The 25,620-nt window shown below is 49.9% G+C and overlaps 1 protein-coding gene and 1 long non-coding RNA gene across 2 annotated transcripts in view; one reads left to right on the top strand and one right to left on the bottom strand.

Annotated features, from left to right (window-relative positions):
* Positions 1 to 25,620, top strand: part of LOC120026146 (WD repeat-containing protein 7) — a 267,089-nt gene that overhangs the window by 55,029 nt on the left and 186,440 nt on the right. Inside the window, exon 14 of the mRNA XM_038970967.1 lies at positions 7,066 to 7,280. Within this exon, the coding sequence (XP_038826895.1) occupies positions 7,066 to 7,280 (215 nt within the window). The remainder of the gene's footprint in view (positions 1 to 7,065; positions 7,281 to 25,620) is intronic.
* LOC120025703 lies at positions 12,898 to 13,038 on the bottom strand. The gene is made up of 2 exons (XR_005473033.1): positions 12,992 to 13,038; positions 12,898 to 12,956 (listed from the first exon to the last, which is right to left on the bottom strand). It is a non-coding gene; the product is annotated as an uncharacterized LOC120025703 (long non-coding RNA).

Below are 25,620 nucleotides of genomic sequence, written 5' to 3'. Positions count from 1 at the left end.
TGGAGGCGTGTATGGCCACGCAGTTGTGGGTGAACAGGGAGTACAGGAGATGTTGTTTCCGAACTTCACCACCTGGGGGCGGCCCGTCAGGAAGTCCAGGACCCAGTTGCACAGGGCGGTGTTCAGACACAGGGCCCCGAGCTTAATGATGAGCTTGGAGAGTACTATGGTGTTGAATTCTGAGCTATAGTCAATGAACAGCATTTTTACATAGGTATTCCTCTTGTCCAGATGGGATAGAGCAGTGTGCATTGCAATGGCGATTATATCGTCTTTGGATCTATTAGGGTGGTAAGCAAATTGAAGTGGGTCTAGGTTGTCAGGTGGAGGGGATGTGATCCTTGACTAGTCTCTCAAAGCACTTCCGAAGTGAGTGCTACGGGACGATAGTAATTTAGTTCAGTTACCTTTGCTTTCTTGGTTACAGGAACAATGGTGGACATCTTGAAGCAAGTGGGGACAGCAGACTGGGATAGGGAGATATTGAATATGTCCGTAAACACTCCAGCCAGCTGGTCTGCGCATACTCTGATGACGTGGCTAGGAATGCCGGCCTTGCTAGGGTTAAACCACTTAAATGTCTTACTCATATCGGCCATGGAGAACGAGAGCCCACAGTCCTTTGGAGCGGGCCACGTCGGTGGCAGTGTTATACTCAAAGCGGGCGAAGAAGGTGTTCAGTTTGTGTGGGAGCAAGACGTCGGTGTCCGTGACGTCGCTGGTTTTCCCTTTGTAATCCGTGATAGTCCGCAACTCCACTTTGTCTCTGTTTCGCCTGTTTGATTGCCTTATGGAGGGAATATCTACACTGTTTGTCACCTTGCCATGGTCAAATGCGGTGGTTCGTGCTTTCAGTTTAAAGCGAATGTTGCCATCTATCCACGGTTTATGGTTTGGGTAGGTTTTAATAGTCACTGTGGGAACAACATCCCCTATACCCTTCCTGATGAACTCGGTCATCGTGTCTGTGTATACGTCAATGTTATTATCCGAGGCTACCCGGAACATATCCCAGTCCACGTGATCAAAACAATCTTGAAGCATGGATTCCGATTGGTCAGTCCAGCATTGAATAGACCTTAGCACGGCTACTTCTTTTTTGAGTTTCTGCCTATAAGGAGGGAGGAGCAAAATGGAGTTGTGATCTGATTTGCCCGAAGGAAGTGAGGGAAGGGCCTTGTAGGATAGAAGTGGGCAAGTGTTTTCCCAGCACGAGTACTACAGTCAATGTGTTAGAATTTCGGTAGCATCTTTCAAAAATTAGCTTTGTTAATATCCCCAGCAACAATAAATGCGGCCTCAGGATATGTGGTTTCCAGTTTGGTATTGGCTTGTGGGAGAATATACACAGCTGTGACTATAACAAGACAGTTCTCTTGGGAGGTAATACGATTGGATTTTTTTTAATGAGGTATTCTAGGTAGGGTGAACAAAAGGACTTGAGTTTCTGTATGTTATCACAATCACACCCTGAGTGGTTAATCATGAAACATACCTCACCACCTTTCTTCTTCCCGGAGAGTTATTTTCCTGTCTGAGTTCTATTCCTATCTGTGCGATGTACTGAGAACCCAGCTGGCTGTATGGACAGGGACATTATATTCGGAGGGAAACACTCGGTCACGGAATCATATGTTACAGTCCCTGATGTCTCTCTGGAAGCGGATCCTCGCCCTGAGCTCATCTACCTTATTGTCCAGAGACTGAACATTAGCGAGTAATATACTCTGAAGCGGTGGATGGTTTGCACGCCTCCTGAGTCGGACTAGAAGTCCACTCCGAATACTTCTTCTCGGCCGGTGGCGTCTTGGAGCAGCCTATGGGATAAGTTCAATTTCTCTGGGGGGTATAAACAAAGGATCCAATTTGAGAAAGTTGAATTCCTGGTTGTAATGCAGGTGAGTTACCGCCGCTCTGATATCCAAAAGTTAATTCTGAGGCAGAGAATCCCAGTGGAGTGAACTGAGCCGCAGAGACAGCAAGGGTGGTTTTGTCACTCCAGTGCCTTGCCGTTCACCTTGGCACCACTGGGCCAGACTACACTCAATCTACTGAGAGAAGACGTAAACGTTCAGTTAAGTCTGATTCTTTCACATGGATCGGCAGACCATTACATAAAAAGCCCCGCCTCCAGCTATTTGCTTAGAAATTCTAGGAACAATAACGAGGCCTGCGTCTTGTGATTGTAGTGTTACGTGTAGGTATGTAAGGCTAGACCAAATTGTAGAGATTTGGTAGGAGCAAGCCCATGTAATGCTTTGTAGGTTAGCAATAAAACCTGGAAATCAGCCCTAGCCTTAACAGGAAGCCAGTGTAGAGAGGCTAGCACATGAGTAATACAATATATATTTTTGGTTCTAGTCAAGATTCTATCAGCTGTTTTTAGCTGAAGTGTGTTTAGTACATTATCTGGGTAGCCGGAGAGTAGAGCATTGCAGTAATCTAATCTTAACGTGACAAAAGCATGGATTCGTTTTTTCTGTTTCATATTTAGACAAAAGTTTCAGATTTTTGCAATGTTACGAAGATGTTAAAAAGCAAGTCTTAAGATTAATTTTTATGTTTGTGAAAAGAGGGATCAGGATCGAAAGTAATGCCAAGGTCCTTCACTGTTTTATTTGAAATGACTGTACAACCAGAGATTCATTGTCAGATCAAACAGTAGATCTCTTTGTTTCTTGGGACCTAGAACTAGCATCTCTGTTTTGTCCGAGTTTAAAAGTAAAACATTATCCGCCATCCACCTCCTTTATGTCTGAAACACAGGCTTCCAGGGTAGGCAATTTTGGGGCTTCACCATGTTTTCATCGAAATTTACAGCTGTGTGTCGTCAGCATAGCAGTGAAAGTTGTCATTGTGTTTCCCGAATGACATCACCAAGAGGTAGCATTATATTGTGAAAACAATAATGGTCCTAAAACGGAACCTTGAGGAACACTGGAACTTGCCATTGATTTGTCAGAGAACAAACCATCCACAGAGACGAACTGATATCTTTCACACAGATAAGATCGAAACCAGGCAAGAACTTGTCTGCGTAGTTGTTTGAATAACCAAAGTCATTGAGGTGGTGGGCTACTAAGTGAGCGAGAGGCTGATACGTTGTCTAGGTGGAGGTGTTAGATAAGACGCCACTCATGGGCAGATTGGTTTAATACAATTTTCTTGTTTTCTCACTGGTAGTGTCCCAAAGGGCACCCTATTCCCTACTTTGGCACCCTATTCCCTACTTTGGCACCCTATTCCCTACTTTGGCACCCTATTCCCTACTTTGGCACCCTATTCCCTACTTTGGCACCCTATTCCCTACTTTGGCACCCTATTCCCTACTTTGGCACCCTATTCCCTACTTTGGCATCCTATTCCCTACTTTGGCATCCTATTCCCTACTTTGGCATCCTATTCCCTACTTTGGCACCCTATTCCCTACTTTGGCACCCTATTCCCTACTTTGGCACCCTATTCCCTACTTTGGCACCCTATTCCCTACTTTGGCACCCTATTCCCTACTTTGGCACCCTATTCCCTACTTTCAACCAGTGCCCATAGGGAACAGTGTTCCATTTGGGATGAAAACACTGTGTGGTGATTACTAGAAACCAGTAGGGTCCATATGTTCATTCTGTTTCTGTACCATACCGGGGGTCTACGGTATTACAGGAAGTCATTTAAAAAAAAAAAAATGTATTAAGCAACACAAATCATAATCCAGGAGGGCATTGAATGTCTCTGCTGTAACCACAGACATTGTTCATTGTTCTTTCTGACTTGCCATCTAGAAAACCAAATGCATAGCTGGAGCCTTGAGATGGATATCATTTAATTTTGTCTTCGATTAGTTAACGTAGAATAATAATATTATTACAGTTATAAGCAGTCGGTGTTACCCCGTGTGCCTGATGTGAGGAAGGAGGAAGAAGCTTGTCACCCATTAGACAGTGAGTCTCTTCTGTCCCTCCTCCCGACGACGACGACCGGCTAAAAACTACCAGGGTAGCTCCAACCTTGTGTTCTTCCCCTCATTTGACGATGTTTTTGCTCAGTGAAGATCACACACCCTTTCCAGGATGAATAATAGATTGTCTGAAGCATTCGTTTCTTCCGTCCTGCACCCCCCCCCCCGTCCTTATATACAAAGCCGCGTGTTTAGCATTGTAAAGCAATGCAGCACTCTCTCTTAAAACGTTAGACAGATTTTAAACTCCCTCTCACAGCAATGGAAGTAAAGATGATGGCTGAGGAGGAAGTGGAGGAGGGAGGAGAGTGTAGGAGGGAAGTCGAGCACTTACAAAACATCTCCCTAAATGTGGAGTCTCTCCCTGCCCGTTACTGCATTAGCTAGGCACATTAGTGTGTTTATGTCTGCTCTTAAAGCTGGTTATGTCTCGTTGTGCTGAGTAGGACAGAAGAACGTACAGTAGCAAACCTTGTCTACTCACAGGGCTGGGGAGCAGAAGGGCCGTGGCTGTAAGGTGTGTGTGTGTGTGTTAGACATGCGGGGGTAGCCTAAGTAATGATCCCTGAGGTTTGTCTGGAACCACTTGATAGGAGCTGAAGGAGTGAGGGAAACAGCCTCTCCATTTATAGAGTCATTATATTACTGATGGACAGCTACATTTCCTCTCTCCTCTGTTCAGTGTCTTTCCCATAGAGATAAATGATTCATCTTCTATGGGTTCCCCCCCCCCCCCCCACACACACATCAGCTCTAATGGAATAGAACTCACTTTCTTAAAGGGACATTTTTACCATTCATTCATTTCCAGCACCCTCCCAACATCAACATAATGTGAAAATGTTTCGTGAAAATGTTTTGTAGTAAAAAAAAAATTGATTGTTTCCAATGACATCATTGTTGTGCATCAAGTGATTTTTAACCAATTATGAGTAGGAATTGCCGACTAGTTGGTTGTCATTGGAACACTCATCTTCCTCTCTTTTTTTACTACAACATATAGAAATGTGACCTTTTCACACGTTGATGTTTAAGGTGGTGCTGTAGATTATGGTTTTATTAATAAAATTATTTTTTATTTTTATTTAACTAGGCAAGTCAGTTAAAGAATAAACTCTTATTTACGACGACGACCTACCAAAAGGCCTCCTGCGGGGACGGGGGCCTGGGATTAAAATAAATAAATAAATACAATGTAAATATAGGACAAAACACACATCAATAGCACATAGAGACCTAAGACAACAACGCAACATGACAGCGCATGGTTGCAACACAACACAATATGAAGTTTTGGGAATTTCCCTTTAAGGACAAGATGAACCATCATCAGATCCACTTACAGTGACTACCACATGATATGATACATCTCTGGCATCATTATCACAACCCATACAAATACGCTGGTTTCAGATGCAGAATGCTGGAGACTAGTTATAGACCAGTAGGGCTGGGAATTGCCAAGGGACCTCACAATATTATATCAATACTTATGTGCCGATACAACGATATGTATTGCAATCAGGGGTTCGGAACCGGGTTCAGGGAACAAAACCAGAAATATTACGACATTTCAGTCGCATCTTGCGCCATAGGCTACACTTGTCTGTACATAACGCATGTAAACAACTAGTTGACCTGCTCTATCCACACTGATTGGTGTAAACAACTAGTTGACCTGCTCTATCCCCACTGATTGGTGTAAACAACTAGTTGACCTGCTCTATCCACACTGATTGGTGGAAACAACTAGTTTACCTGCTCTATCCACACTGATTGGTGTAAACAACTAGTTTACCTGCTCTATCCACACTGATTGGTGTAAACAACTAGTTTACCTGCTCTATCCACACTGATTGGCGTGAACAACTAGTTTACCTGCTCTATCCACACTGATTGGCGTAAACAACTAGTTTACCTGCTCTATCCACACTGATTGGTGTAAACAACTCGTTTACCTGCTCTATCCACACTGATTGGTGGAAACAACTAGTTTACCTGCTCTATCCACACTGATTGGTGGAAACAACTAGTTTACCTGCTCTATCCACACTGATTGGTGGAAACAACTAGTTTACCTGCTCTATCCACACTGATTGGCGTAAACAACTCGTTTACCTGCTCTATCCACACTGATCAGTGTAAACAACTAGTTTACCTGCTCTATCCACACTGATTGGCGTGAACAACTAGTTTACCTGCTCTATCCACACTGATTGGTGTAAACAACTAGTTTACCTGCTCTATCCACACTGATTGGTGTAAACAACTAGTTTACCTGCTCTATCCACACTGATTGGTGTAAACAACTAGTTTACCTGCTCTATCCGCACTGATTGGTGTAAACAACTAGTTTACCTGCTCTATCCACACTGATTGGTGTAAACAACTAGTTTACCTGCTCTATCCACACTGATCGGTGTAAACAACTAGTTTACCTGCTCTATCCACACTGATTGGTGTAAACAACTAGTTTACCTGCTCTATCCGCACTGATTGGTGTAAACAACTAGTTTACCTGCTCTATCCACACTGATTGGTGTAAACAACTAGTTTACCTGCTCTATCCACACTGATTGGCGTGAACAACTAGTTTACCTGCTCTATCCACACTGATCGGTGTAAACAACTAGTTTACCTGCTCTATCCGCACTGATTGGTGTAAACAACTAGTTTACCTGCTCTATCCACACTGATTGGTGTAAACAACTAGTTTACCTGCTCTATCCACACTGATTGGTGTAAACAACTAGTTTACCTGCTCTATCCCCACTGATTGGTGTAAACAACTAGTTTAGTTGACACTGATTGGTGAACTAATGTAATGAGATAAATGTACACAAACGGTTGATTTCACAGGTTAAAAAAGGAACAGAAAGGAACGATATAATAAAACATGTTCAGGCCTTTCTCTGACACCGCTGAGTATACACTGAGTGTTCAAAACATTGAAAACAACTTCCTCGTGTTTCAGAGGATGCTTTGCTCTCGACCTTCGCCTCTCCCGAGACTGTACGGATGGGGCAACACTGTAACTACTAACCCTCTCTCTCTCTCTCCCCCCCTCGCTCTCTATCTCTCTTTCCCCCCTCGCTCGCTCTCTCTCTCAGGTGCGTTGGACCGTTGTGTGATGGGCATCACGGCTGTAGAGATCCTGAATGCGTGTGATGAGGTGGTGCCGGCCGCTGTGGACGCTCTAAGCCACCCTGCGGTCAACCTGAAACAGGCCATGACACGACGCAGCCTGGCCGCGCTCAAGAACATGGCTACGCACAAACTACAGACCCTGGCTACCAACCTACTGGCTGCAGACAACGCAGACAAGGTCAGTTGTAACCCAAAACCCCGGACCCTGGTTACCAATCTATTAGCAGACGAGGTTAGCTTATGCCATTGTTCATAATGTTTGTGACTATCTATGACACAGTTATATCTTATGTAGCTGTTATAAAGGCTACATAGGGGAATAGTTGAACCCTTATTATTTTAAACCTTAACATGAGCCCTGTGTACTGTATGTAGGGCTGCTTCTCGAAGACCTCATCCGGGGTCAAAGGTTAGAAAGCAATGAGCTCAGTCTGGTGTACTGGTCCCTTTTGTAATTGCTGTGTTTCAAACCTTGATCAGCACTTCATCACTGGAGAAGTGTTCTCCATCGCAATGCAACACACACACACACACACACACACACACATCACTGTCTCTCTGCCAATAGTCATCCAGGATGTTTCACTTCAGGAGGGAGGGGGAGAAGAAGGAAAGAGTCCCCGAGCTTTGAGTAGAATCTTCATAGAACAATCAACCTCCCTGAACTATGGTTGTGTCTGTCACCCTCTGTGCTAGGATGCAGAGAGCAGCAGAAGGGGCTCTTCTGCCTAAAGGGAAGCACTTAGTGGCCATTTTGAAAACCAGTCTGATTTTTGAAAAGCATAAAGGCTACATTGCAGTGGCATGAACAGGTCAAATAGCAGGAGCCAGGCAGCCAGGCAGCCAGCCAGCCAGGCAGCCAGCCAGCCAGCCAGCCAGCCAGCCAGCCAGCCAGCCAGGCAGCCAGGCAGCCAGGCAGCCAGCCAGCCAGCCAGCCAGCCAGCCAGCCAGCCAGCCAGCCAGCCAGGCCCTGCGTTCTAAGATGTTGCTGGAGAGAATAGATGAAGAGGAAGATAGTGAGTGTGGTTCTAGCAGACAATTATACAGGGAAACACTCCACCTGCTCCTCCTCCCTCTCCTGCTCTTCCTCCCTCCTCCTCCTGCTCTTCCTCCTCCTCCTTCCTCTTCTTCGTCGCTCTTCTCCTCTTCCTCCCGCTCCTCTTCCTCCCGCTCCTCTTCCTCCCTCTCCTCCCGCTCCTTTCCCTCCCTCTCCTCCCCCTCTTCCTCCCTCTCGCCTCTTCCTGCACGGAGGTGGTGTGTGTGTGTGTGTGTGTGGTGAAGAGTGTTTTCCAGCCCAGCGGCCTGCAGGGACCAGGGCTTAGTTAAAGTGGAGCCTGGGCTCTTAGTGTTGTGGGCTTGGGGCTGTTGGGATTGAGGCATGGCTCTGGATACTACCAGGGGAGAAGATGGAATGAGAGGTAATCCTCCCTCCCTCCTGTACTCGTTTCTCTCATCTCACTCCATCTTCTCCCTGAGATTCACACCTCTGCCTCAGCCTGCCAGGAGGGTTAGAGGGATGGACCTCTAGCAAGATAACACTAGATGTGTGTGTGTTTATAGCACCAGCTAGCTGACACTAGAAGTGTCCAATGTGGCTTACTTGCAGTTGGTACGAGTGTGGCTCAGTTGGTGCGAAGTGGGCCTCTATGACTCAGTTGGTGCGAAGTGGGCCTCTATGACTCAATTGGTGCGAAGTGGGCCTCTGACTCAATTGGTGTGAGTGAGGATTTGTACAAGTGTTTCAATTTCTGGAGGCATTATCTACACATTAAAATGCATGTTCTCCGTTCTGTACGTTTATTAGTATAAAAGTGTGGTGTAGTATGTACAGTTGAAGTCAGAAGTTTACATACACTTAGGTTGGAGTCATTAACTCATTTTTCAACCACTCCACAAATGTTTTTAACAAACTATAGTTTTGGCAAGTCGGTTAGGACATCTGCTTTGTGCGTGACACAAGTAATTTTCCCAACAATTGTTTACAGACGGATTATTTCACTTATAATTCACTGTCACAATTCCTGTGGGTCAGAAGTTTACATACACTAAGTTGACTGTGCCTTTAAACAGCTTGGAAAATTCCAGAAAATTATGTTATGGCTTTAGAAGCTTCTGATAGGCTAATTGACATAATTTGAGTCAATTGGAGGTGTACCTGTGGATGTATTTCAAGGCCTACCTTCAAACTCAGTGCCTCTTTGCTTGACATCATGTGAAAATCTAAAGAAATCAGGCAAGACCTCAGAAAAAAATTGTCGACCTCCACAAGTCTGGTTCATACTTGGGAGCAATTTCCAAATGCCTGAAGGTACCACGTTCATCTGTACAAACAATAGTACGCACGTATAAACACCATGGGACCACGCAGCCGTCATACCGCTCAGGAAGGAGACGCATTCTGTCTCCTAGAGATGAACGTACTTTGGTGTGAAAAGTGCAAATCAATCCCAGAACAACAGCAAAGGACCTTGTGAAGATGCTGGAGGAAACAGGTACAAAAGTATCTATATCCACAGTAAAAAAAGTCCTAAATCGACATAACCTGAAAGGCCGCTCAGCAAGGAAGAAGCCAATGCTCCAAAACCACTATAAAAAAGCCAGACTACGGTTTGCAACTGCACATGTGGACAAAGATCGTACTTTTTGGAGAAATATCCTCTGGTCTGATGAAATAAAAATAGGACTGTTTGGCCATAATGACCATCGTTATGCTTGGAGGAAAAAGGGGGAGGCTGGCAAGCCGAAGAACACCATCCCAAACGTGTAGCACGGGGGTGGCAGCATCATGTTGTGGGGGTGCTTCGCTGCAGGAGGTACTGGTGCACTTCACAAAATAGATGGCATCACGAGGCAGGAAAATTATGTGAATATATTGAAGCAACATCTCAAGACATCAGTCAGGAAGTTAAAGCTTGGTTGGAAATGGGTCTTCCAAATGGACAATGACCTCAAGCATACTTCCAAAGATGTGGCAAAATGGCCTAAGGACAACAAAGTCAAGGTATTGGAGTGGCCATCACAAAGCCCTGACCTCAATCCTATAGAACATTTGTTGGCTGAACTGAAATGGTGTGTACGAGCAAGGAGGCCTACAAACCTGACCAGCTCTGTCAGGATGAATGGGCCAAAATTCACCCAACTTATTGTGGGAAGCTTGTGGAAGGCTACCTGCAACGTTTGACCCAAGTTAACTTCTTATGGCTGCAGGGGCAGTATTGAGTAGCTTGGATGAAAGGTGCACAGAGGTGCCCAGAGTAAACTGCCTGCTCCTCAGTCCCAGTTGCTAATATATTAATAGTATTATTAGTATTGGATAGAAAACACACTGACGTTTCTAAAACTGTTTGACTTATGTCTGTGAGTATAACAGAACTCATATGGCAGGCAGAAACCTGAGAAGAAATCCAACCAGGAAGTGAGAAATCTGAGGTTGGTCTATTTTCAACCCATCGCCTATTGAAAACACAGTAGGATATGGATCTGTTTGCACTTCCTACGGCTTCCACTAGATGTCAACAGTCTGTAGAACCTCGAATGAAGCTTCTACTGTGATGTGGGACTGTGAGTCGGTGGTCTGGCAGAGTGCCAAGTCCTGGTCATGCGCATTCCACATGATAGGGACTTGCGTTCCATTACTTCTATAGACACAAAGGAATTCTCCGGTTGGAACGTTATTGAATATTTATGATAACATCCTAAAGATTGATTCTATACTTAGTTTGACAAGTTTATTCGACCTTTAATAAAACTTTTTGAAGTTTTCGTCCGACGTTATGCGGGAACCGCACAAGCGTTTGGATTTGTGTACTAAACGCGCAAACAAAAGTAGCTACTTGGACATAAATTACGGACATTACCGAACAAAACTAACATTTCTTGTGGGAGTCCTGGGAGTGCATTCCGACGAAGATCAGCAACGGTAAGTGAAGATTTATAATGCTTTTTATGAGTTTTGTTGACTGCACAATTTGTCGGGTAACCGTTATGGCTTCCTTTTGTGGCTGAACGCTGTTCTCAGATTATTGAATATTGTGCTTTTGCTGTAAATATTTTTGAAATCTGACACAGCGGTTGCATTAAGAAAAATTGTATCTTTAATTCTATGTAAAACATGTATCTTTCATCAAAGTTTATGATGAGTATTTAATGTTATTTGACGTGGCTCTCTGCAATTTCTCCGGATATTTTGGAGGCATTTCTGAACATGGCGCCAATGTCAGGGTTTTTGGATATAAATATGAACTTAATCGAACAAAACATATATGTATTATGTAACATGAAGTGCTATGAGTGTCATCTGATGAAGATCATCAAAGGTTAGTGATTCATTTTATCTCTATTTCTGCCTATTGTGACTCCTTTCTTTGACTGGAAAAATGGCTGTGGTTATTGTGATTTTGCGGTGACCTAACATAATCGTTTGTGGTGCTTTCGCTGAAAAGCCTATTTGAAATCGGACACTTTGGTGGGATTGACAACAAGATTACCTTTAAAATGGTATAAGAAACATGTATGTCTGAGGAATTTTAATTATGAGATTTCGTTTTTTTTAATTTGGCGCCCTGCATTTTCACTGGCTGTCATATCATCCCGTTACCAGGATTGCAGCCATAAGAAGTTAAACAATTTAAAGGCCATGCTACCAAATACTAATTGAGTGTAGGTGAACTTCTGACCCACTGGGAACGTGATGAAAGAAATTAAAGCTGAAATAAATAATTATCTCATTATTCTGACATTTCACATTCTTAAAATAAAGTGGTGATCCTAACTGACCTAAGACGGGTAATTTTTACTAGGATTAAATGTCAGTAATTGTGAAACTGAGTTTAATTGTATTAGGCTGAGGTGTATGTAAACCTCCAACTACAGCTGTATATGAAACAGATCGTTAAAGGTTTCCCTGCCTGTCATGGCTGGTCATAGAAAGACAACATCCTGTGCCTTTTCTCTCCCTCTGTTTCTCTTCCTGCTGGTCTGTAGGGGCTGAATGGCAACCAGGCCGGATGTGCTCCTCTCTGATGAGCTGTGTGTGTGTGTTTGGTCTGAGAGCCCAGTAGCTCGTTAAGACTATCAAGCAGCAGAGGAATGTTAGCGAGGAAGGATGACCTTAAAGGAAGAACATAGCAGGCTGCCAGGAGAGAGTTGTATGGAGTCTGTCTGTCTCCCTTCTCTCTGCCAGTCTGTCTCCCTCTCTGCCGGTCTGTCTGTACAGAGCTTGTGTCTCCCCTTCCGTACGCATGCCTCTGCACAAAGCCTGTCTGTCTGTGTCTCCGTCCGTCTGCCTGTCTGTCTGTACAGAGCAGGGATGGGCGATTTGTGGGCGGGGGGGGGGGGGGGGGGGGCTACAAAAAAATCTGAACTCATCACGAGAGGTCACAGTGGCTCTCCTGTCTGCATACCCACATCCGTACCCACATCCGTATCCTCACATGCAGTCAGATCTGGGCCAAAGATACGTTTTGAAAGAACATTTAGCAATTTTCTCACAAATTTCCAGCAATTTTACAAATTTTTGTCATGGGGCAGAGAAATATTTGCAGTTTTCAATATGATTGAGAGTGACTAACAAAATAAATGTGGGCCCAACGGTCAGTAATTTGACCATGATTACTACAAGTTTAGACAGCTGGCTAATTTACCAATCAGCTGACATGAAATAACAAGAGAGACTGCGGATGCACAACCACATTTCAAAATGACACCTGGTGTATTGTACTGTTCTAACTGTCATCATTCTAAATGACACCTGGTGTATTGTACTGTCATCATTCTAAATGACACCTGGTGTATTGTACTGTCATCATTCTAAATGACACCTGGTGTATTGTACTGTCATCATTCTAAATGACACCTGGTGTATTGTACTGTCATCATTCTAAATGACACCTGGTGTATTGTACTGTTCTAACTGTCATCATTCTAAATGACACCTGGTGTATTGTACTGTAGACCCTGGACAAAGAGAAGATCCCCCCCCCCCCACACACCACTGTCTGCCGCTAGACCAAGACCTTTCCCCTAATTACTCTGATCCTACGGCCTGTTGTGTGTGTGTGTGTGTGTGTGTGTGTGTGTGTAGCCATCCTCCCCGACCAACACTGTCTTCCCATCACTAAGGAAGAGGGACTTGGTTGTCAGGAGTGTGTGGATGTACAGTGTGAATGGGTCACTGTGTCACAACCTGGCTCTTAGATGGTGACAAGCAAGGAAGTCCACACGTTGGCAGTTAAGGAGTAACAAAGATATTTATTAAATAACTGGTGAAGTATAAAACTATTAAGGAAAACTAACCTGTGAAAGTAGGGGTGTAATGGAGGTGCATGGATGAAGGTGTTCTAATTCCTAATCAAAAAACATAATCAACCAGATCACACAACATAATGGTTTTTGTGGAGGAGTAGAGAGGGGAGTGTAGAGAGGAGAGGGGAGTGTAGAGAGGAGAGGGGAGTGTAGAGAGGAGAGGGGAGTGTAGAGAGGAGAGGGGAGTGTAGAGAGGAGAGGGGAGTGTAGAGAGGAGAGGGGAGTGTAGAGAGGAGAGGGGAGTGTAGAGAGGAGAGGGGAGTGTAGAGAGGAGAGGGGAGTGTAGAGAGGAGAGGGGAGTGTAGAGAGGAGAGGGGAGTGTAGAGAGGGGAGGGTAGAGAGGGGAGGGTAGAGAGGGAGAGACTTATCTCCTAGTTGATCCCAAACCCAGGTGCAACTTGTCACCTTAACGACCCAATCAGCTCCACCTGTCCCCAATCTGCAAATAGAAGAAGACGGTGAAGGTGGTAGGGAGAGAGTAACAACAGACACGGTATCTTTCCTTTGTCCAGGTGGTGAAGATCAGAGTGTTTTCTGAATCTAAAACTCTTCTTCCTCCTCCTCCACTTTAGTGGTCATCACTAGGTGGTATTATTGCTATAGCTTGGTCTCCTGTTCTCTGTAACAGCCCATAATAACACAGGTCTCCACATAAAGGCAGGCAGCAGTTCAAGTACAATTTGTGTCTACTGGCTCCTTCCCTCGTCATAACGGTTGTCTTGAACTTGGTCCCAGATGGCACCCTGTTCCCTACATACTGCACTACTTCCTACCAGAGGCCCTGGTCAATAGGGTGCCATTTTGGACACATGCTAAGTGTCTTGACTGGAGATCAAATGGTCCGAGCCGGGAATCCAGAGAGGGGCCCCCCCCCCAGGCCAGGTGCTGTCTTTCTATAATGTCCCATCATTTCCTCTGACACAATAATTCTACCTCCACCCTGGGGCTGTGATACCTGCTGTCAATACGCACCATTATTCCCTCTACAACACACAGCCAGCCCACAACAACGGGCCCTGATACAGCCTCTAGCCAGCCCACAACAACGGGCCCTGATGCAGCAGCCTCTAGCCAGCCCACAACAGGCCCTGATGCAGCAGCCTCTAGCCAGCCCACAACGGGCCCTGATACAGCAGCCTCTAGCCAGCCCACAACAACGGGCCCTGATGCAGCAGCCTCTAGCCAGCCCACAACAACAGGCCCTGATGCAGCAGCCTCTAGCCAGCCCACAACAACAGGCCCTGATGCAGCAGCCTCTAGCCAGCCCACAACAACAGGCCCTGATGCAGCAGCCTCTAGCCAGCCCACAACAACGGGCCCTGATGCAGCAGCCTCTAGCCAGCCCACAACAGGCCCTGATGCAGCAGCCACTAGCCAGCCCACAACAACAGGCCCTGATGCAGCAGCCACTAGCCAGCCCACAACAACGGGCCCTGATGCAGCAGCCACTAGCCAGCCCACAACAACGGGCCCTGATGCAGCAGCCTCTAGCCAGCCCACAACAACAGGCCCTGATGCAGCAGTCACTAGCCAGCCCACAACAACGGGCCCTGATGCAGCAGCCTCTAGCCAGCCCACAACAACAGGCCCTGATGCAGCAGCCTCTAGCCAGCCCACAACAACGGGCCCTGATACAGCAGCCTCTAGCCAGCCCACAACAACGGGCCCTGATGCAGCAGCCTCTAGCCAGCCCACAACAACGGGCCCTGATGCAGCAGCCACTAGCCAGCCCACAACAACGGGCCCTGATGCAGCAGCCACTAGCCAGCCCACAACAACGGGCCCTGATGCAGCAGCCTCTAGCCAGCCCACAACAACAGGCCCTGATGCAGCAGCCACTAGCCAGCCCACAACAACAGGCCCTGATGCAGCAGCCACTAGCCAGCCCACAACAACGGGCCCTGATGCAGCAGCCACTAGCCAGCCCACAACAACGGGCCCTGATGCAGCAGCCACTAGCCAGCCCACAACGGGCCCTGATGCAGCAGCCTCTAGCCAGCCCACAACAGGCCCTGATGCAGCAGCCTCTAGCCAGCCCACAACAACAGGCCCTGATGCAGCAGCCTCTAGCCAGCCCACAACAACGGGCCCTGATGCAGCAGCCACTAGCCAGCCCACCTAGCCACCCACTGGGGTAACTGCCTTCCAATCAACCTGCTGGCCTCCACTTTGGTGCCACCATTACACCCGCACTGCCTCCCTGCAAAACCACTTTTACTTGTGTGTGTGTGTGTGCGCGCGCCGTGGTCAGTTTGTTTGTGTTAGGGTTCTTGAGTGTCTAAACATGTGCCTTTTAAAAAAGTGTATTTGTGAGTCCTGACCCTTTGGTGTGTTGATGTTGTGGAGGTGTGTGTGTGTGTTGATGTTGTGGAGGTGTGTGTGTGTTGATGTTGTGGAGGTGTGTGTGTGTGTGTTGATGTTGTGGAGGTGTGTGTGTGTGTGTGTGTTGATGTTGTGGAGGTGTGTGTGTGTGTGTGTGTGTTGATGTTGTGGAGGTGTGTGTGTGTGTGTGTGTGTGTTGTTGTGGAGGTGTGTGTGTGTGTTGATGATGTTGTGGAGGTGTGTGTGTGTGTGTGTTGATGATGTTGTGGAGGTGTGTGTGTGTGTGTGTGTGTGTTGATGTTGTGGAGGTGTGTGTGTGTGTTGATGATGTTGTGGAGGTGTGTGTGTGTGTGTGTGTGTGTGTTGATGATGTTGTGGAGGTGTGTGTGTGTGTGTGTGTGTGTTGATGATGTTGTGGAGGTGTGTGTGTGTGTGTGTGTGTTGATGTTGTGGAGGTGTGTGTGTGTGTGTGTGTGTTGATGATGTTGTGGAGGTGTGTGTTGTGGATGTGTGTGTGTGTGTGTGTGGTTTTCTGGAGGCCGGTTGGTAACAGAGTAGCTCTTGAGGCGTATTGATTTTGTAATGTCTCCCTGAATGCTCTTAGTCAAGGTTCAACAAAGTTTTCACTGAGTTGATTTGTCCAAGTCCGGGGCTGTTAACACCAGAACCATTAGCAGCCCGGCGTCATCAAGCAGCATCCTAATAATAGACTGGTGATCTACAAGATGGAAGGCTTTTACTGTCATGTGAAGGACTATAATTCCCACCTTTTTGTGTGTCGCTTTTCCCCCTTTTGACCCAGCTAGTGTCAGTGAAAATCACCCCACGTATGTGGGGGTTATGGTTGGGGGTTATGGTGTGGGGGTTATGGTGTGGGGGTTATGGTGTGGGGGTTATGGTGTGGGGGTTATGGTGTGGGGGTTACGGTGTGGGGGTTACGGTGTGGGGGTTACGGTGTGGGGGTTACGGTGTGGGGGTTACGGTGTGGGGGGTTACGGTGTGGGGGTTATTGATCCTATATCATATAGACAGCAAATCCAATTTTGTTTGTCACATACATGGTTAGCAGATGTTAATGCAAGTGTAGCGAAATGCTTGTGCTTCTAGTTCCGACCATGCAGTAATAACCAACAAGTAATCTAACCTAACAATTCCACAACTACTACCTTATACACACAAGTGTAAAGGAATGAATATATACATATACATATATGGATGAGCGATGGCCGTGCGGCATAGGCAAGATGGTATAGAGTACATTATATACATGTGATATGAGTAATGTAAGATATGTAAACATTATTAAAGTGGCATTGTTTTAAAGTGACTAGTGATCCATTTATTAAAGTGTCCAGTGATTGGGTCTCAATGTAGGCAGCAGCCTCTCTGAGTTAATGATGGCTTTTTAACAGTCTGATGTCCTTGAGATAGAAGCTGTTTTTCAGTCTCTTGGTCCCAGCATTGATACGCTTGTACTGACCTCGCCTTCTGGATGATAGTGGGGTGAACAGGCCGTGGCTCGGGTGTTTTCTTTGGGCCTTCCTGTGACATCGGGTGCTGTAGGTGTGATGCGTTTTGCAGACTGCACCACCCTCTGGAGAGCCTTGCGGTTGTGGACGGTGCAGTTGCCGTACCAGCCCGACAGGACGCTCTCGATTGTGGGCGGCAGGTAGCCTAGTGGTTAGAGCGTTGGACTCGTAACAGAAAGGTTGCTAGATCGAATCCCCGAGCTGGTTGTTCAAATCTGTCGTTCTACCCCTGAACAAGGCAGTTAACCGACTGTTCTTAGGCTGTCATTGTAAATGAGAATTTGTTCTTAACTGACTTGCCTAGTTAAATAAAGGTACAAATAAAATAAAAATTGCATCTGTAAAAGTTTGTCAGGGTTTTAGGTGACAAGCCAAATTTCTTCAGCCTTCTGAGGTTGAAGAGGCGCTGTTGCGCCTTCACCACGCTGTCTGTGTGAATGGACCATTTCAGTTTGTCTGTGATGTGTACGCCCAGGAACTTAAAACGTTCCACCTTCTCCACTGCTGTCCCTTCGATGTGGTTAGGGGCGTGTTCCCTCTGTTGTTTCCTGAAGTCCACGATCATCTCCTTTGTGTTGTTGACGTTGAGTGTGAGGTTATTTTCCTGACACCACACTCCGAGGGCCCTCACCTCCTCCCTGTAGGCTGTCTCGTCGTTGTTGGTAATCAAGCCCACTACTGTTGTGACGTCTGCATAGACACTTCCTCTATAGATTCTGGGTCTTTCTGTCTCCCTGCCTGCTGTTTTCACTCCTCTAGTCTGGAGAGGAGAGGACGAGAGGTGAGGGGTCTTGTGGGACAATGACCTTTCAATAGCCTGGGTCTTTGTTTACAGCTCAGGAGCCCTTTCCCTCCTCTCCCCTCCGCCCGTTCACACCGCTCTCCTCCCCTCCCCTCCGCCCGTTCACACCGCTCTCCTCTCCTCCCCTCCGCCCGTTCACACCGCTCTCCTCCCCTCCACCCGTTCACACCGCTCTCCTCCCCTCCGCCCGTTCACACCGCTCTCCTCCCCTCCGCCCGTTCACACCGCTCTCCTCCCCTCCGCCCGTTCACACCGCTCTCCTCCCCTCCGCCCGTTCACACCGCTCTCCTCCCCTCCGCCCGTTCACACCGCTCTCCTCCCCTCCGCCCGTTCACACCGCTCTCCTCCCCTCCGCCCGTTCACACCGCTCTCCTCCCCTCCGCCCGTTCACACCGCTCTCCTCTCCTCCCCTCCGCCCGTTCACACCGCTCTCCCCTCCGCCCGTTCACACCGCTCTCCTCTCCTCCCCTCTGCCCGTTCACACCGCTCTCCTCTCCTCCCCTCCGCCCGTTCACACCGCTCTCCTCCCCTCCGCCCGTTCACACCGCTCTCCTCTCCTCCCCTCTGCCCGTTCACACCGCTCTCCTCTCCTCCCCTCTGCCCGTTCACACCGCTCTCCTCTCCTCTGCCCGTTCACACCGCTCTCCTCTCCTCTGCCCGTTCACACCGCTCTCCTCTCCTCTGCCCGTTCACACCGCTCTCCTCCCCTCCGCCCGTTCACACCGCTCTCCTCTCTCCTCTGCCCGTTCACACCGCTCTCCTCTCCTCTCCTCCCCTCCGCCCGTTCACACCGCTCTCCTCTCTCCTCTGCCCGTTCACACCGCTCTCCTCTCCTCCCCTCCGCCCGTTCACACCGCTCTCCCCTCCGCCCGTTCACACCGCTCTCCTCCCCTCCGCCCGTTCACACCTCTCTCCTCCCCTCCGCCCGTTCACACCTCTCTCCTCCCCTCCGCCCGTTCACACCGCTCTCCTCTCCTCCCCTCTGCCCGTTCACACCGCTCTCCTCTCCTCCCCTCTGCCCGTTCACACCGCTCTCCTCTCCTCCCCTCTGCCCGTTCACACCGCTCTCCTCTCCTCCCCTCCGCCCGTTCACACCGCTCTCCTCTCCTCCCCTCCGCCCGTTCACACCGCTCTCCTCTCCTCCCCTCCGCCCGTTCACACCGCTCTCCTCCCCTCCGCCCGTTCACACCGCTCTCCTCTCCTCCCCTCTGCCCGTTCACACCGCTCTCCTCTCCTCCCCTCTGCCCGTTCACACCGCTCTCCTCTCCTCCCCTCCGCCCGTTCACACCGCTCTCCTCTCCTCCCCTCTGCCGGTTCACACCGCTCTCCTCTCCTCCCCTCTGCCCGTTCACACCGCTCTCCTCTCCTCCCCTCTGCCCGTTCACACCGCTCTCCTCTCCTCTGCCCGTTCACACCGCTCTCCTCTCCTCTGCCCGTTCACACCGCTCTCCTCTCCTCCGCCCGTTCACACCGCTCTCCTCTCCTCTGCCCGTTCACACCGCTCTCCTCTCCTCCGCCCGTTCACACCGCTCTCCTCCCCTCCGCCCGTTCACACCGCTCTCCTCCTCTCCCCTCCGCCCGTTCACACCGCTCTGCTCTCCTCCCCTCTGCCCGTTCACACCGCTCTCCTCCTCTCCCCTCCGCCCGTTCACACCGCTCTCCTCCTCTCCCCTCCGCCCGTTCACACCGCTCTGCTCTCCTCCCCTCTGCCCGTTCACACCGCTCTCCTCTCCTCCCCTCTGCCCGTTCACACCGCTCTCCCCTCCGCCCGTTCACACCGCTCTCCTCTCCTCCCCTCTGCCCGTTCACACCGCTCTCCTCCTCTCCCCTCCGCCCGTTCACACCGCTCTCCTCCTCTCCCCTCCGCCCGTTCACACCGCTCTGCTCTCCTCCCCTCTGCCCGTTCACACCGCTCTCCTCTCCTCCCCTCTGCCCGTTCACACCGCTCTCCTCTCCTCCCCTCCGCCCGTTCACACCGCTCTCCTCTCCTCCCCTCTGCCCGTTCACACCGCTCTCCTCTCCTCCCCTCCGCCCGTTCACACCGCTCTCCTCTCCTCCCCTCCGCCCGTTCACACCGCTCTCCTCTCCTCCCCTCCGCCCGTTCACACCGCTCTCCTCTCCTCCCCTCCGCACGTTCACACCGCTGTGACTGTTCAAATGGTCAATATGATTGTATATTTCATTATGAGGGTTGGGGTCAAATCTATTTAAATGCTGTCCATTTTTCAGCAAGTAAACTGAAATTCCAATTTTTCTCTTTGAAAATGATCTACTATGATAATGCACTATACCAATCTTCCTCTTCTTTGACTGCTCTCTTTATCAGCCAGTCAGATGGGTGGGTTGCTATGCAGACTCTCCAGTCCACTGGCTCTATATGTAGTCCAGGGGGAGAGTTTAATAGAAGTGATATGAAATGCTCCCTGCTCCTTCCCTGGCATTTCAGGCGCACTGGCTCTGTGATTCTGTGATTGAATTATCTGTTGTTATTCTGGTGACTGTCCTAGCTCCACTCTGCTCTCCTGTGTGTCTGTCCTCTCCTAGCTCCACTCTGCTCTCCTGTGTGTCTGTCCTCTCCTAGCTCCACTCTGCTCTCCTGTGTGTCTGTCCTCTCCTAGCTCCACTCTGCTCTCCTGTGTGTCTGTCCTCTCCTACCTCCACTCTGCTCTCTTGTGTGTCTGTCCTCTCCTAGCTCCACTCTGCTCTCCTGTGTGTCTGTCCTCTCCTAGCTCCACTCTGCTCTCCTGTGTGTCTGTCCTCTCCTAGCTCCACTCTGCTCTCCTGTGTGTCTGTCCTCTCCTAGCTCCACTCTGCTCTCCTGTGTGTCTGTCCTCTCCTAGCTCCACTCTGCTCTCCTGTGTGTCTGTCCTCTCCTAGCTCCACTCTGCTCTCCTGCGTGTCTGTCCTCTCCTAGCTCCACTCTGCTCTCCTCTGTGTCTGTCCTCTCCTAGCTCCACTCTGCTCTCCTCTGTGTGTGTCCTCTCCTAGCTCCACTCTGCTCTCCTCTGTGCGTGTCCTCTCCTAGCTCCACTCTGCTCTCCTCTGTGCGTGTCCTCTCCTAGCTCCACTCTGCTCTCCTGTGTGCCTGTCCTCTCCTAGCTCCACTCTGCTCTCCTCTGTGTCTGTCCTTTCCTAGCTCCACTCTGCTCTCCTGTGTGTCTGTCCTCTCCTAGCTCCACTCTGCTCTCCTCTGTGTCTGTCCTCTCCTAGCTCCACTCTGCTCTCCTCTGTGTCTGTCCTCTCCTAGCTCCACTCTGCTCTCCTCTGTGCGTGTCCTCTCCTAGCTCCACTCTGCTCTCCTCTGTGCGTGTCCTCTCCTAGCTCCACTCTGCTCTCCTCTGTGCGTGTCCTCTCCTAGCTCCACTCTGCTCTCCTGTGTGCCTGTCCTCTCCTAGCTCCACTCTGCTCTCCTCTGTGTCTGTCCTCTCCTAGCTCCACTCTGCTCTCCTCTGTGTCTGTCCTCTCCTAGCTCCACTCTGCTCTCCTCTGTGTCTGTCCTCTCCTAGCTCCACTCTGCTCTCTTGTGTGTCTGTCCTCTCCTACCTCCACTCTGCTCTCTTGTGTGTCTGTCCTCTCCTACCTCCACTCTGCTCTCTTGTGTGTCTGTCCTCTCCTACCTCCACTCAGATGTTAGAAATGCACCTGATTCCACACAGCGAGCTACCACTATATCTGCTACCATCATATCTGCTACCATCAGCCCAACCCCATTCCTCTCTCCATCCCAACCCCATTCCTCTCTCCATCCCAACCCCGTTCCTCTCTCCATCCCAACCCCGTTCCTCTCTCCATCCCAACCCCGTTCCTCTCTCCATCCCAACCCCGTTCCTCTCTCCATCCCAACCCCGTTCCTCTCTCCATCCCAACCCCGTTCCTCTCTCCATCCCAACCCCGTTCCTCTCTCCATCCCAACCCCGTTCCTCTCTCCATCCCAACCCCGTTCCTCTCTCCATCCCAACCCCGTTCCTCTCTCCATCCCAACCCCGTTCCTCTCTCCATCCCAACCCCGTTCCTCTCTCTATCCCAACCCCGTTCCTCTCTCTATCCCAACCCCGTTCCTCTCTCTATCCCAACCCCGTTCCTCTCTCCAGCCCAACCCCGTTCCTCTCTCCAGCCCAACCCCGTTCCTCTCTCCAGCCCAACCCCGTTCCTCTCTCCAGCCCAACCCCGTTCCTCTCTCCAGCCCAACCCCGTTCCTCTCTCCAGCCCAACCCCGTTCCTCTCTCCAGCCCAACCCCGTTCCTCTCTCCAGCCCAACCCCGTTCCTCTCTCCAGCCCAACCCCGTTCCTCTCTCCAGCCCAACCCCGTTCCTCTCTCCAGCCCAACCCCGTTCCTCTCTCCAGCCCAACCCCGTTCCTCTCTCCAGCCCAACCCCGTTCCTCTCTCCAGCCCAACCCCGTTCCTCTCTCCAGCCCAACCCCGTTCCTCTCTCCAGCCCAACCCCGTGCCTCTCTCCAGCCCAACCCCGTGCCTCTCTCTATCCCAACCCCGTGCCTCTCTCTATCCCAACCCCGTTCCTCTCTCTATCCCAACCCCGTTCCTCTCTCCATCCCAACCCCGTTCCTCTCTCCAGCCCAACCCCGGTCCTCTCTCCAGCCCAACCCCGGTCCTCTCTCCAGCCCAACCCCGGTCCTCTCTCCAGCCCAACCCCGGTCCTCTCTCCAGCCCAACCCCGGTCCTCTCTCCAGCCCAACCCCGGTCCTCTCTCCAGCCCAACCCCGGTCCTCTCTCCAGCCCAACCCCGGTCCTCTCTCCAGCCCAACCCCGGTCCTCTCTCCAGCCCAACCCCGGTCCTCTCTCCAGCCCAACCCCGGTCCTCTCTCCAGCCCAACCCCGGTCCTCTCTCCAGCCCAACCCCGGTCCTCTCTCCAGCCCAACCCCGGTCCTCTCTCCAGCCCAACCCCGGTCCTCTCTCCAGCCCAACCCCGGTCCTCTCTCCAGCCCAACCCCGGTCCTCTCTCCAGCCCAACCCCGGTCCTCTCTCTATCCCAACCCCGGTCCTCTCTCCAGCCCAACCCCGTTACTCTCTCTATCCCAACCCTGTTCCTCTCTCCAGCCCAACCACGTTCCTCTCTCCAGCCCAACCACGTTCCTCTCTCCAGCCCAACCACGTTCCTCTCTCCAGCCCAACCCCGTTCCTCTCTCTATCCCAACCCCGTTCCTCTCTCTATCCCAACCCCGTTCCTCTCTCTATCCCAACCCCGTTCCTCTCTCTATCCCAACCCCGTTCCTCTCTCCAGCCCAACCCCGTTCCTCTCTCTATCCCAACCCCGTTCCTCTCTCCATCCCAACCCCGTTCCTCTCTCCATCCCAACCCCGTTCCTCTCTCCATCCCAACCCCGTTCCTCTCTCCATCCCAACCCCGTTCCTCTCTCCAGCCCAACCCCGTTCCTCTCTCCAGCCTCTCTCCATCCCAACCCCGTTCCTCTCTCCAGCCCAACCCCGTTCCTCTCTCCAGCCTCTCTCCAGCCCAACCCCGTGCCTCTCTCCAGCCCAACCCCGTTCCTCCCACCATCCCTCCCGTCATCTCGTCAGGCCGTTAGTAAAGACATTGGAAAAAATGGCTGTCGTAAGAGCATGTTTTTTCTTCTTCTATGTCCTAGAGTAGTGTGTGTGTGTGGATGGCGGGGCGATATAAATGAATGCCTGCAGCTATGATAGAAGGAATGGATGGAGGACAGGGGGGTGTTTTCTGCTCATCTTCTCGAGTCCGTCTGCAGCCTAGTTGTGTCCTGAGAGAGGGAGGGAAAGGGAGGTGGACAAGGGAAGATGGGGCTGGGGGGAGGGTCCCTTTGTCTTGTGGTTTTGGCAGGCGTTATCCTGTAGAGGGCAGCCTTCCTCCATCAAAAGAACACCACTGCCTGGGAGAAATCTGTCATCATCAATGAGAGGTTGAAAGAGCTCATTCATTAAGCCACACTGATCAGAACCCATCAGTACTGCTGCTGCTGGACACATTGAGTTCTGAACATATCTCCATGTCTAAGGGTATGTGTGCAACTTCTCTGCTGTGTGTGTGTGTGTGTGTGTCGCAGGTGCAATGGTTCACCATCAGTCAGGACACTATAAAGGCTAATTACTGAACAGGGAAGCCGTGAACTGGGCTGGGGCTTCTCTCTCTCACACACACACACACACACACACACTGGCGTCTCACGGCTCGTTACGGAGTGTGACTCGGAGCCTGGAGAAGTGGACATCTGTCGGACAACTGAGCCGACACACAGTCTGTGGCTTTGATTCGCTGTTCCCTCATCAGACAGACATACCAGGCTGATGGCTCCAATCCCAGACAGACCAAACTGATGGCTCCAATCCCAGATAGACCAAGCTGATGGCTCCAATCCCAGACAGACCAAGCTGATGGCTCCAATCCCAGACAGACCAAGCTGATGGCTCCAATCCCAGACAGACCAAGCTGATGGCTCCAATCCCAGACAGACCAAGCTGATGGCTCCAATCCCAGATAGACCAAGCTGATGGCTCCAATCCCAAACTGATGGCTCCAATCCCAAGCTGATGGCTCCAATCCCAAGCTGATGGCTCCAATCCCAAGCTGATGGCTCCAATCCCAAGCTGATGGCTCCAATCCCAGATAGACCAAGCTGATGGCTCCAATCCCAGATAGACCAAGCTGATGGCTCCAATCCCAGATAGACCAAGCTGATGGCTCCAATCCCAGATAGACCAAGCTGATGGCTCCAATCCCAGATAGACCAAGCTGATGGCTCCAATCCCAGATAGACCAAGCTGATGGCTCCAATCCCAGATAGACCAAGCTGATGGCTCCAATCCCAGATAGACCAAGCTGATGGCTCCAATCCCAGATAGACCAAGCTGATGGCTCCAATCCCAGATAGACCAAACTGATGGCTCCAATCCCAGACAGACAAAGATGATGGCTCCAATCCCAGACAGACCAAACCGATGGCTCCAATCCCAGACAGACCAAGCCGATGGCTCCAATCCCAGACAGACCAAACTGATGGCTCCAATCCCAGACAGACCAAACTGATGGCTCCAATCCCAGACAGACCAAACTGATGGCTCCAATCCCAGACAGACCAAACTGATGGCTCCAATCCCAGACAGACCAAACTGATGGCTCCAATCCCAGATAGACCAAACTGATGGCTCCAATCCCAGACAGACAAAGGAGCTGAACTGTACCTATCCTCACTCCGCCTCACGCCGCTGCGCTTCTCTCTGCTGGTGTGTGTGTTAGGAGTCTCTTCTCTCTGACAAATGTCTGTCAGACAGGGGCCTGGTTATAACTTGTAATAATGACTTATAACGCACACCATGTTGACTTCTCTTTTAAAATCAACTCTAATACTATAATTATAGAATTTGCTACTCATTCAAAAATAGTTTAGGAGTACTGGTCATACACCATGTATATCACAATCATACTATGTGCTATTGTTCAAGTCCCATAACAAACCACTGTGTAATTGTTTGTTCAAGTCCCATAACAAACCACTGCGTAATTGTTTGTTCAAGTCCCATAACAAACCACTGCGTAATTGTTTGTTCAAGTCCCATAACAAACCACTGCGTA

The sequence above is a fragment of the Salvelinus namaycush genome, chromosome 31 (assembly GCF_016432855.1).
Source record: "Salvelinus namaycush isolate Seneca chromosome 31, SaNama_1.0, whole genome shotgun sequence".
Lineage (NCBI taxonomy): Eukaryota > Metazoa > Chordata > Actinopteri > Salmoniformes > Salmonidae > Salvelinus > Salvelinus namaycush.
The sequence above is the reverse complement of the archived record's forward strand: the minus strand, read 5'-3'. Positions and strand labels throughout refer to the sequence as shown.